General features: G+C 45.6%; 1 protein-coding gene across 1 annotated transcript; it reads right to left on the reverse strand.

Moving 5' to 3' along the window:
• Positions 1 to 8167: 8167 nt before the first annotated feature.
• On the reverse strand, positions 8168 to 10753 carry LOC123405762 (ER membrane protein complex subunit 7 homolog). The gene is made up of 6 exons (XM_045099330.1): positions 10468 to 10753; positions 9388 to 9490; positions 8838 to 8901; positions 8639 to 8755; positions 8386 to 8494; positions 8168 to 8172 (listed from the first exon to the last, which is right to left on the reverse strand). Exons 1-6 carry the CDS (start codon positions 10751 to 10753, stop codon positions 8168 to 8170), a joined length of 684 nt encoding a protein of 227 aa, XP_044955265.1.
• Between the last annotated feature and the right edge of the window lie 2001 nt (positions 10754 to 12754).

A 12754-nucleotide genomic window follows, 5' to 3' on the forward strand; every position in this document is an offset into this window, starting at 1 on the left:
TGGTGTAGCTGAGCGTAAGCATCGTCACATAGTTGCGACTGGTCTTGCTTTGCTTACCCATGCCTCGGTTCCTTTTCGGTTTTGGAGTGATGCGTTTTCCACCGCATGCTTTCTCATTAATAGACTCCCTACACGACCCCATCAAATGAAATCATCACTTGAAATCTTGTTGAATGAAATCCCTGATTATACGCTCCTCAAAATTTTTGGGTGTGCATGTTGGCCACATCTTCGTCCATATAACCAACACAAGTTGGAGTTTCGATTTGAACAGTGAGTGTTTCTTGGCTATAGTTCTCTTCACAAAGGGTACATGTATCTTCCTGTTCCCTCTAACCGCGTCTACATCTCTCATGATGTGGTGTTTGATGAGAACGTTTTTCCTTTTGCCACACCTCCGGTCTCCTCCACCACTCCCACTACACCTCAGCAATCCACCTTACCATCGCCTGGTCAATTTGTTGATGTTGCATATACTCCCTTGTAGCTACCTAACCATGGTGCATGTACTAGGTGCCGAGCACGCCTCGAGCTTCTGGACGAGCAGCCGCCCACGTCTTCTTTGACGCCCGTTGGGCCTTGGGCTGGTCGTGCGCTGGCTGAGCCGGTTATGCTTGGGGCTGGTCGCGCGTCGGCCAAGCCGACTGTGCCGGTTGAGCTGGTCGAGCCGACTGTGCGTGGGGCTGGTCACGCATTGGCCGAGACTGCATCGCCCGCACTAGCCTCGGCCTCACCAGCACCTCAGCCCGCTTCGCCGCCTGAGTCAGCCTCTACCGCGGGAGGCACACCCTTGAGGCCGAGCAGGCATCCTCGTCTTCTGAGCAGGCGACCTCGCCCTCCTCACGAGGCATGTCGCGTGGGCAGTGTTCTTCGTCACCACCTCCGTCTTTGCCACCACCTCCGCCACATACCGTTCTTCTGCGTCCTTGTACGCGTAGCCAGATAGGTATTGTTCGATCGAAGGAGTGCACTGACGGCACGGTTGCATGGATTGTGGCGTGCATGGCACAGACAGATGTTGACCCCACTGCTGAGCCTCGTCACTTTCAGGCGGCTCTTCGGATTCCTAAGTGGCGCAATGCCATGGCGCAGGAGTTTCAGGCACTACAGAGAAAAGACAGTTGGCACTTGGTTCCTCCCGTGTTTGGTGTCAACATCATTGTTCCAAGTGGGTCTTCAAGGTAAAAAAGCATGCTGATGGTTCCATTGAGTGCTACAAGGCATGGTTGGTGGCAAAAGGTTTTAAACAACGGTATGGTCTTGATTATGAGGATACTTTCAGCCCAGTTGTTAAACCTACCATATTCATGTGCTTCTGTCCTTGGCTATTGCCAAACTGTAGTCTCTGCGCCAGCTTGATGTTCAGAATGCTTTTCTCCATGGTGTCTTGGAGGAAGAAGTTTACATGCGGCAACCTCCAGGTTTTGTTGATCCAACTCGTCCACATCATTTGTGTCGTCCTATTAAGGTGCTTTATGGACTCAAGGAGGCTCCTCGTGCATGGCATGCCCGACTAAGCTCGGTTCTTCGACATCTTGGGTTTACTCCGTCCACTGCTGACACGCCTCTGTTCTCGTTTCATTGTCCTGAGGTTATTATGTATCTGCTAGTTTATGTCGATGACATTAGTCTTATCATCTCCTTTGTGTCTGCTGCTCATCCTCTGCTATCTTCTTTGAGTGGTCAGTTTGTTGTCAAGGATCTGGTGCTCTCCATTACTTTCTTGGCCTGAAGGTTTCACGGTCTTCTGCTGGTCTAACTCTCGCTCAGCATAAGTACTCTTTGTACCTGCTACGACGTGTAGGTATGTTGCGCTGCAAGCATGCTACCACTCCTATGTCAGCGAAAGATCAGTTATCAGCTTTGGATGGTGACTTGCTCCCTTCAGATGATGTTACTGAGTATCGCAATGTTTTGGGGGGTTTGCAGTACTTGACCATTACACGGATGACATCTCCTATGCGGTAAATCGTGTGTGCCAGTATCTTCATGCTCCTCGAACTTCACACTGGTCAGCTTTGAAGCATATCTTGCATTATCTCTCTCATACTGTCTCATATGGCTTGCATCTTCGGTCTGCCTCTTCGTGTGCCCTATCGGCGTTCTCCGATGCTGATTGGGCTGGGAGCTCGGATGATCGGCGATCAACGTTGGGCTATGATGTCTTCTATGGGGATAACTTGATCGCTTGGAGTGCGCACAAGCAGGCCACAGTATCTCGGAGTAGCACTGGAGCAGAGTACAAGGCGTTTGCCAATGCCACGGTTGAGCTCATTTGGGTACAGTCTTTGTTGAGAGAGTTAGGCATCTCTCAAGAGCAGCCGCCGGTTCTTTGGTGTGATAATATTGGTGCGTCATATCTTTCATCTAATCCAGTTTTTCATGTTCGTATCAAACACATCGAAGTTGACTATCCCTTTGTAAGGGAATGTGTTGCACATAAGCTTCTTCATAACAGGTTCATCCCTTCCAAGGATCAAGTTGTTGATATCTTCACGAAGCCACTTTCATAACCTCAGTTTGAGGGTTGCACGCGCAATCTAAACTTGCTTTGTACTTCAGGCCACAGTTAAGATTGAGGGAGGGTGTTAGATATTGTCTATACGTAGCCTCTGTGTATATCCCCGTAACATGTATTTATACACAACGTCTACCCTTATGTGTGTGTGTGGAGTAGTTTCCAATGTGCGATAATGCGGAAACGTCTTAGCCTTCCAAGCCGACGTGCTACGTGTTATATAGCAGGGTTGCGAGCCCTCATACCGCGTACAAGAGGTTAGGATTACAATCTTGGAGATCAAAGAAAGTAAGAGATAAGAGTTTAAACATTACATGAGTACTAGTTGAGTGCCCGTGCGTTGCCACGTGGCGTCAATGATGACCCAATCTTGCTACTTGTCTCACTATTATCGACAAACCTGCAGTAAGCCCTCTTGTGTCCCTAACAACCCCCTCTTGCTTAAAGTACTCATCTCGATAAATAGTATGATACCTTCTTCCCTATACAATGTAGTGCTAAACCAATACATGTGACTCAAAATTGAATTCCAGATATACAGATTTATCATCATGTGTTAAAAAAGTGTCCCATGTTCTTAATAAAATCTCATATAGCCTGAGGATATTGGTCACCAAGAGAAAAATGTGTTCACAGTGAAACAAAACAATAAATTTAGGCATAGAGATCTTGAGTTGTAGGCGTAGTTATAAAAATGTACAACACAAAGATGTGTCCCACAGAAAAAACAAGAACTTATGTGTCGTATATGGTGCTTATTACTACATTCAACAAATATCAAGTCACCAAACCATTGTACACAGTGAACTATCAGAAGCTTGACATATTAGAATTAAAACAAACTATCTCAACTGCAATAGATATACTTGCCCTGATGCTTCCTTGGTAGCCTTGTTCGAAGATAAATTTCTCTCTACAATCTACCAGCATAGCCTGACAGACAAGCAAGAAGCAAGTGAGAAAATATTAAAAAAAACATTGTCCTCATCAAAGGAAGCATAACTGCATCTGCATAACTAAATAAGCAACCTATGAAGCAAGCACATCTGATATGTCATATGTCCATCTTCAATCTATGTTTGCTTCCAACTAAACTCATATTTCTCGGCATTTTCTGAGTAGCACCTATATCATTCATGTTAATTTTGATATACGTCATGTGTATATAAAGACAAATGCTTAGTACTTCCTCTACACTTGGCAGTAGGAGTGCAGATTACTACCACCCATTGTTGAGACCAAACAAACTGTAAAATCATTTGATGGAAACCTCACCTCCTCGAGGGTTCCAGAATCATTGGAGCAAATCCACCTATTAAATAAGAAAAAGACATAAATAAACGTATACAAAAATTCCTACTGTGAAAATTTACTATTGTTCATGAGAAAGTGTGAGACTCATGCGTATAGAAAAGCAACATCAAACAGAAGTTTGGTAAATCAAAATTTGACTCTACTCACAATAAGGAAAAATAACTTCTGATTCATCCTTGCTCATCAAAACCCTCCCCATCGATGACTACTCCTGGCCACCAACTCTTAGGAACCCTCTATGTGCTATCGCTTCAACCCTGCCACGCGACATCATCCTCATAGCGCAGAGGCTCTTCATCAGCCTCTACAACCACATCCCATGGGGGTGGCCATCGGCGCGCTTGTGCTCCTTGCACTGCTTGCCATGCTCCCCTCCCTCGCTGCACACCATGCAAGGATAAAAGTGGGAGATTGGAGGAAATTGTTGAAGCTGGCAAGTAAGAATGGCCTTCCTCGGTGTTTAAGACATAGAACATGTGTTCTACATTGTTAGTATCATTAGTCTAACAACGAATGTTCAATTTTACTATCATCGACCAGCTTGGGAATGTGAATACTATCCATCATATTTCCCCCTCAATTGTCACTTAATAACATCTTGCATGAAAAAAAGGAAGAGCAGAGGAGGGGAGTGGGCAGGAACTGAAAGGAGAGGAAGGAGGGAGAGCAGAACATACCTTGCTAGACCTGACAGGGTGGCCGGTGAAGTGCCGCAGCAGTGGAGTCTTGACCCTATCTAGTGGGTGTTGATTGACGGGACACGACACGACCCACCTCATGTTGTGAGGACATCACATGCCCTTAAAAAAATTAAAGAAGATCATAGTGAGCAAAAATCAAAATTTTCTCTCAGTTTTTGTTGCCTTCTTACTGTTTTCACTAAAGCCTCGAATTCTACACCACAAGAATTTACTCCAACTTTCTCATGTAACCCTGAAGCAGTCGCTGCACCATGCAACATGAGCATCACGTAAAAGAAAAGAGGGGTAACATTTTTTTTTTGTTTTTTCAACAACCGGAACATGTTAAAACCAGACAAAATATTAGCTGGAGATATGTTCCACCAGCAAAAAAGTACATATATAAGAAGTCATATCCGGAGATCAAGGACGTATGGAAGCATTTACCACTGAACCTGAAAATGCAATGATGGTTTTCGGAGGGTTGGAAAAAATCGTGGGAGGACGTGGGGGAGGACTTTTAGCGATAGAAGGAGGGTCGTACGAGGTTGAACCATCACGACAGACGGTAGATCCCCCTTTAATAGTAGAGATACCTATAACGCATACTTTGCTGCAACATATCATCCGAAAGAATGACTCAGCAATATAAAATTATTGAGGTTCTTTGCTTTGCGCCATTCCTCAAAAGAATCTAAGCCTCGGTTTCTGTTCACAAAGTTGACCAAAATAAAAAACGAAAGGAAGCATGTTACTCGTTGTTTAAAAAAAACATATACCAGAAACTACATCACAAAGTAATATGATGGAACAAATCTACATGGATTTCTCATAGTAGCAATTGCTTGGAGGATCCTCAAAAATCAAAATAAAACAGAATGTCCACCATAAAATTTGATGCTAAGGCTTGGTCAACAACAGAAATGATAGTGGCAGTTGAGGGGAACCAGTAGCATAATAAAATAAAGTATCTGTACCTAACCTTCAGTACTTCTACAGTCAAAGTCAGGTCTGCTTGATCCACCCAGCTGCAAAAGGGTAGGAAAAATTCAACAATATGCAACATCAAACAATGTGGAGTAATTACAAGAACAGTATAAAACATTTTTTATCATCCATGACACATATCCTAATATTAGGCAAACATTTATGTATCGTCATATTAATTTTCCTTACCTAGAGGTAAAAGGACACGATTGACTCCTCTTAACTCACACTGATAACATTCAATTTCTAACATAAATCTTGAACTCTAACATTCAATTTTCTTTTCTAAACCTCTCCACGCCCTCAACAACAATTTTTACTGGGTCTAATTCCATGTAGCTGCAGTGACACAACAATTAGGAAAAACAAGAGATAGCAAATCATAATATTAGCAGTCGAAGTGGTAAAGAGGTGCTAGTGTACCTTCCATAGAAAGGAACCATGATCTTTGTTGCATTCTGTTTTAGTTGATCAAAAGCACCAGCCCTCAATGTGTCAGCACAAACCAGTGCCGGTTTAAATCCTATATTTTGATGATAACGGGCATATTTCATACAAGTGGTAGTTTTCCCAGAACCTGCATGAACAAGACGATGCCTTGTGATTTGTGAACAGTATATTATAAGCAATGCAACTAAAGTGCAGAAGACATATAACCAATCATTAGTGAGCCAGTCAGCTAAACAACAGCAGCCCCACACCGAAGCCAAATAGTACGATAAGAATGTGATCTATCACTTACAACTGGCCCTTCAAATGACTCGCTAATTACAAACTACCCATCCAAGATGAGAAAACTTGCAATATAAAGTGTATCTTTCTTTTAGAATAGAACAAAATTTGCAACACATCAGGTATCCACCCCAAAGGAACATAAGAATGGCTAATCACTACTACTCCAAGTCTCCAATTACATGGCTTCTTGTATCACCAAAAAAGTCAGCTGGAGAGAATCACATGCCAGTAGCTCGATAAAGTGAAAAAAAAACATTGAAGGTGACTAATGCTTGGCCTATAATAATTTGTTTCCATGGTTAGCCCTCATCAAATGAATATATAAACAAGCCGGTAAAGGCTTAATAAGAAGTAATCAAGTCACTATGAAAGATAACATTATTCTCATGGAATATAACCGTGAAACAATGTCCTCCAAATTAAGGAATAACGGATATTGCATATGTTCATTTGGGCGGATGCAATTGCTAAAACATCATATATCAAGACAGAATTCGGACATACAGTAATAACGTGGCAGCAGGCAGGGCAGACTGACCTTGCAAACCAACAAACATGACCACGCACGGATTCCCTTTCTTGGGAGCGAAGGCGGGCTTCCCGGCATCCAACATATTGCATAGCTCATCGAAGACGGACTACAACAACAACGACATACACGGAAGGCAATTCAATTAAAACCTCTCCCCGAAATCACACGAGAGAATTTGCGTCAGGTTAGGGCGTGTTCGTGCGGGCGGGCGGGGCGGGGGCCTGGTTGTTGTGGACATTATCGTCTTGATGTTGCGGCGCTTGTCGGTGCCGGCGGCGAGCGCCCCGAGGTAGACGACGCGCTTGACGTTGGCCTGCATGTCGCGGACCATGTCGAGCTGGACGTCGGCCTGTAGGAGCGCGCGGGTGATCTCATTGAGGCAATCGCTGAGGACCCTCTCGTTGACGACCGTGGCGTTCGTCATCCACGCGAGCGTGCGGGAGAGGCTCCCGCCGAGCTGTGCGAGCACCATCTCGCCGGACTCGCGAGGGGCGGCGGCGGGGCTCTCTCTCTGGTCAGCGCTAGGGCTCGAGGCGAACTGAACTTGGGGAAGACGCGGAGGGTGGTGGTGCGGCGCGCCGGCTGCCTCCGCCTGCGCCGGCATATTGGGCGCGGACGCGTGCGCGGCGGCCGCCGCCAGCGCCGCCGAGTCCTGCGAGAAGGCGCCGGACGTGCGGCGCTCGCTGGCGCAGTCGTCTCGATCGCCGGTGACGGCGGGGAGGTGCGGGCAGATGCCAATGCCCATCGCCCTCTTGGCCTTCCTCCACATCCCCTCCATGAGCGCCGGCACCCGGCAGATTCGCCCCCTGGGACCTCACACAAGATGGGATCGGGAGCAACGTGGGTGGGGGCTGGGACGTGGGTGCGTGGGTCGTTGGTCCTTTTTTCCGGCCGGCTTTTCGAGCCGAGATAAGAGGAGCCGAGAGGATTTTTTATTGAACTAATCGCTGGTTTATCGCCTGGTTTATGGAGGGATTGAAAAAAATCGGTGGAAAAGTGGAAAGGCTAGCGGTAGGAGGGGGGGGTCGCTGGAGGTCAAACCATCACGACAGACGGCAGATCCCCTTTAATAGTAGAGATAACACCTTCTAGTTTCTATCAGTATGTGTTTTGCGTAAATTATAGAGCTGATTAGAGAAACAAACAACTATGATTGTAAGCGTCGCTGCTATAAAACCATATAGTATCAAAACGAAACAAACAACCTGGCACAAAAGCATTTAGCAGCAAGCGACAGACTGTAGATACAACAGCTGAAAAGGCAGCTACTGTGTAGTGCATATATTATAACAACGAAGATTGAGATACACTACATACAAATGAGCACAGGTTGCTTTTATCTATTTTAAAAACATTATTGCCAAACATGTCATTTCATGTTACTGTTAATTGTGAATGGACTCAAACTGTAACAAATGGAACAGGATGGGAAACATCACATGCGCAACAAAGTTGGATTTTATATCTTGCCGTATAAGCTTATAAGATTTACGTGGTGTAGAGAACTAATTAAGCATGAACGTTGATCTGCTAAGCTTCTACTTGCTTAATATACAAACTTGAAGCTTCTAGTTTTTTCTTGCATGTAAAAGTTTCAAATGTGTTTATATGTCACCTACCTATGTTCTCCATCATCTTGGGCATAACAAAGACCATTACGACCATAAAACCGACCATCATACCCATGGGGCTCTTCAAAAGTGACAAAATGTTGAAAGGCTCCCTCATCTGAGGAAAATAGATACAGACACATATGTTGGTTAAGAAATGATTTGATAGAAAATAGATATTGATACATATGTTGGTTAAGAAAGGACTTGGTAACAGCAAGCAGCTAGGAAACAGGTTAACAATAACTATAGCATTAGACACCTCATAGTATTGCTCTTCTTTCAGAGGTTCCAAAACCAGTTCATTTAGTACTCTTCTGTTCTCAGTCAATGCTGCTTGAATATGCCCAGGATTCCTGGCACTGATGTCCACTCGAACCTATCAAACAGCAAAATACAGAATACACTGTTTAGTGCCCATTCTGCTCATATTACAATGAAATTTTCTAATGAATACTCACTGGTGAGAAGAAGTAGCCAAGTGAGGAAACTTCGATCAAATGAGTCCCAGCAGGCACGTTGTGACTTAAGGATATTAGGTCAAGGGGTAACAATAAGCACATGATGATCTGCTAACATTGCCCATGGGCTGCCAGCAGTGAAACATTTATACAAACACAATAAACTACTCCCTCCGTTTCTAAATATAAGCCTTTTTTAAAGATTTCAATATGGACTAAACGTATTTTAGTGTGTATATTCAGTTATTCACTCATTTTGCTTCATATGTAGTCCATATTGAAATCTCAAAAAAGGCTTATATTTAGGAACTGAAGGAGTATAACAGACACATAATGACATCGGAAAATTCTTGACATAGCACTCCCACAAGATTCACTTCCATCTTTGTCGAGAAGAAAAGCATCCTCATAAAAATGGACAATTCAAAACAATGATGCATGAAAGAACAGACTAAATTGATTTGATCAAAATAAAAGCAGATTTCCCCTCATAAGAGAAGTCGAAATAGAATTTGGAAGGACCTGGTATAACATGTTTCTCATAGGATACAAAGCAAAGTAGCCGTCTGGTCTGGCGAACGTAACTTTCTGACAACCATTAAGTATCACTTTCGTGTTTGATGTCATGGCTGGAAGACCAATGCCCCTTGCAGCTATAAGCACAACAGATAAAAAAACAACATCAGGTGGACCTCGTGGGAGAACATTAGCACCATTCAGCTCCGCAAATATTGAGAACTTAATCTCTAAGTGCAGTTCAAGAAGCAAAATGCAAGGTCTTAGATCCTAATAAGTTATTTGGATACAAAGAAACCAACATAGTAACCCGCCTCAGTGATTCACAATGAGCTGAAATAATCCGGCACCGAAAAGGCGAAAACCCGATGTGTTGCGCGCATGCTAAAAATGCTACCAGTAAGGCGATACTGAGAATTGGTCAAAGAAACATGATGCAATGTTCATTCCTCAACGCGTTTTAAAATACTCCCAGTGCTGGCCAAGAAACATTGGGGCTTTGGAGGCCCGTGTCAACACATTTGCTCAAAACAAACAAAGGGAAAGAGAGAGGCACTTTGATTTACCATGTGGACCAGGACGATTCCCCCTTTCTCCTTCTCTGCGGGAAGCTACCGAATAAGCAGTTTCCTGCATCTGTTGATTGGTTCTGTTACTTCAGAACAAAAGGAAGCAACATATAAATAGCAGCCACAAGACAATCCCATCTTCGTTCAGAATCAAAAGATGAGCCAGGGTAAAATCCGTCACTACTATATAGCACGCCACGTAAGCAACGGCGAAGTTGGGGCGAGGAAACGGTCCAAAGTCCATGGTAGCATAGAGATCGGTAGCGGCGACACACTCGGCCATGCTTGGATTAAGCGTCCATGCACAGACCCCGGAGACAGTTCCAGCGGATTGGCCCGGTTCGAGCATCGAGCTGGATCGCGCTGAGCCCCAGATATAGGTCACGCTCTCGTTGACGACCGTGGCGTTCGTCATCCGCGCGAGCGCGCGGGAGAGGCTCCCGCCGAGCTGCGCGAGCACCATCTCGCCGGACTCACGGGGGCGGCGGCGGAGCTCTCTCTCTCTGCGGCGCGGCGAGCGGTTAGCGCTAGGGCTCGAGGCGAACTGAACTTGGGGAAGACGCAGAGGGTGGTGGTGCGGCGCGCCGGATGCCTCCGCCTGCACCGGCGTATTGGGCGTGGACGCGTGCGCGGCCGCCGCCCTAGCGCCGCCGAGTCCTTCGAGAAGGCGTCAGACGCGCGGCGCTCGCTGGTGTAGTCGTCCCGGTCGCCAGTGACGGCGAGGAGGTGCACGCAGATGCCAATGCCCATCGCCCTCTTGGCCTTCCTCCACATCCCCTCCATGAGCGCCGGCACCCAGCAGATTCTCCCCCTGGGATTGTTGGGGAACATCGCATGGGAAACAAAAATTTCCTACGAGCACGAAGACCTATCGTGGTGATGTCCATCTACGAGAGGGGATTTCCGATCTACGTACCCTTGTAGATCGCACAACAGAAGCGTTAAGAAACGCGATTTATGTAGTGGAACGTCCTCACGTCCCTCGATCCGCCGCGCGAACCGTCCCACGAACCGTCCCGCGATCCGTCCCACGATCCGTCCCACGATCCGCTCCGATCTAGTGCCGAACGGACGACACCTCCGCGTTCAGCACACATACAGCTCGACGATGATCTCGGCCTTCTTGATCCAGCAAGAGAGACGGAGAGGTAGATGAGTTCTCCGGCAGTGTGAAGACGCTCCGGAGGTTGGTGGTGATCTAATCTCAGCAGGGCTCCGCCCAAGCTCCGCAGAAACGCGATCTAGAGGTAAAACCGTGGAGGTATGTGGTCGGGCTGTCGTGGCAAAAGTTGTCTCAAATCAGCCCTAAAACCCCACTATATATAGGATGGATGGAGGGGAGGAGGCAGTCTCAAAACCTAAAGGTTTGGCCGAAATTGGAGGTGGAGGAGTCCTACTCCAATCCTACTTGGAGTAGGATTCCACCTTCCCACTTGGAAACTCTTTCCACCTTGTGTTTTTTCCTTCTCAAACCTTATGGGCCTTAGTGGGAACTTATCCCAGCCCAATAGGGGCTGGTTTATGTCTTCCCATATCCCATGAGACACCTTGGGGCATGACACCCCTCCTGATGGTCCCCGGCACCCCTCCCGGCACTCCCAGTACACAACCGATGAGCCCGAAACTTTTCCTGTAATGCACGAAAACCTTCCGGTAACCAAATGAGGTCATCCTATATATCAATCTTCGTTTCCGGACCATTCCGGAATCCCTCGTGACGTCCGTGATCTCATCCGGGACTCCGAACAACATTCAGTAACCAACCATATAACTCAAATACGCATAAAACAACGTCGAACCTTAAGTGTGGAGACCCTGTGGGTTCGAGAACTATGTATACATGACCCGAGAGATTCCTCGGTCAATATCCAATAGCAGGACCTGGATGCCCATATTGGATCCTACATATTCTACGAAGATCTTATCGTTTGAACCTCAGTGCCAAGGATTCATATAATCCCGTATGTCATTCCCTTTGTCCTTCGGTATGTTACTTGCCTGAGATTCGATCGTCAGTATCCGCATACCTATTTCAATCTCGTTTACCGACAAGTCTCTTTACTCGTTCCGTAATACAAGATCCCGCAACTTACACTAAGTCACATTGCTTGCAAGGCTTGTGTGTGATGTTGTATTACCGAGTGGGCCCCGAGATACCTCTCCGTCATACGGAGTGACAAATCCCAGTCTTGATCCATACTAACTCAACGAACACCTTCGGAGATACGTGTAGAGCATCTTTATAGTCACCCAGTTACGTTGCGACGTTTGATACACACAAAGCATTCCTCCGGTGTCAGTGAGTTATATGATCTCATGGTCATAGGAACAAATACTTGACACGCAGAAAACAGTAGCAACAAAATGACACGATCAACATGCTACGTCTATTAGTTTGGGTCTAGTCCATCACATGATTCTCCTAATGATGTGATCCCGTTATCAAGTGACAACACTTGCCTATGGTCAGGAAACCTTGACCATCTTTGAGCAACGAGCTAGTCAACTAGAGGCTTACTAGGGATAGTGTTTTGTCTATGTATCCACACATGCACTGTGTTTCCAATCGATACAATTATAGCATGGATAATAAACGATTATCATGAACAAAGAAATATAATAATAACTAATTTATTATTGCCTCTAGGGCATATTTCCAACAGTCTCCGTTTATGTCGTAGCTTTCATTTTGTGTTACTAATCACTTAGCAACCGAACCGGTATCCAATACCATCGTGCTACTAGGAGTACTAGTAAAGTACACATGAACATCATGTATATCAAATATACTTCTTTCAACTTTTGCCAGCCTTCTTATCTACCAAGTATCTA

This window comes from Hordeum vulgare, chromosome 6H (genome assembly GCF_904849725.1).
Source record: "Hordeum vulgare subsp. vulgare chromosome 6H, MorexV3_pseudomolecules_assembly, whole genome shotgun sequence".
Taxonomy (NCBI): domain Eukaryota; kingdom Viridiplantae; phylum Streptophyta; class Magnoliopsida; order Poales; family Poaceae; genus Hordeum; species Hordeum vulgare.

What these genes read in the sequence shown, in the direction of transcription:
- LOC123405762 (XM_045099330.1), bottom strand. Translation starts at nt 10,753, where the DNA reads ATGTTCCCCAACAATCCCAGGGGGAGAATCTGCTGGGTGCCGGCGCTC. An exon ending in CTGCGTCTTCCCCAAGTTCA is followed by an intron (nt 9,491 to 10,467) that starts GTTCGCCTCGAG and finishes TTGTGCTTATAG; the next exon opens with CTGCAAGGGGCATTGGTCTT. An exon ending in CCAGACGGCTACTTTGCTTT is followed by an intron (nt 8,902 to 9,387) that starts GTATCCTATGAG and finishes AATATCCTTAAG; the next exon opens with TCACAACGTGCCTGCTGGGA.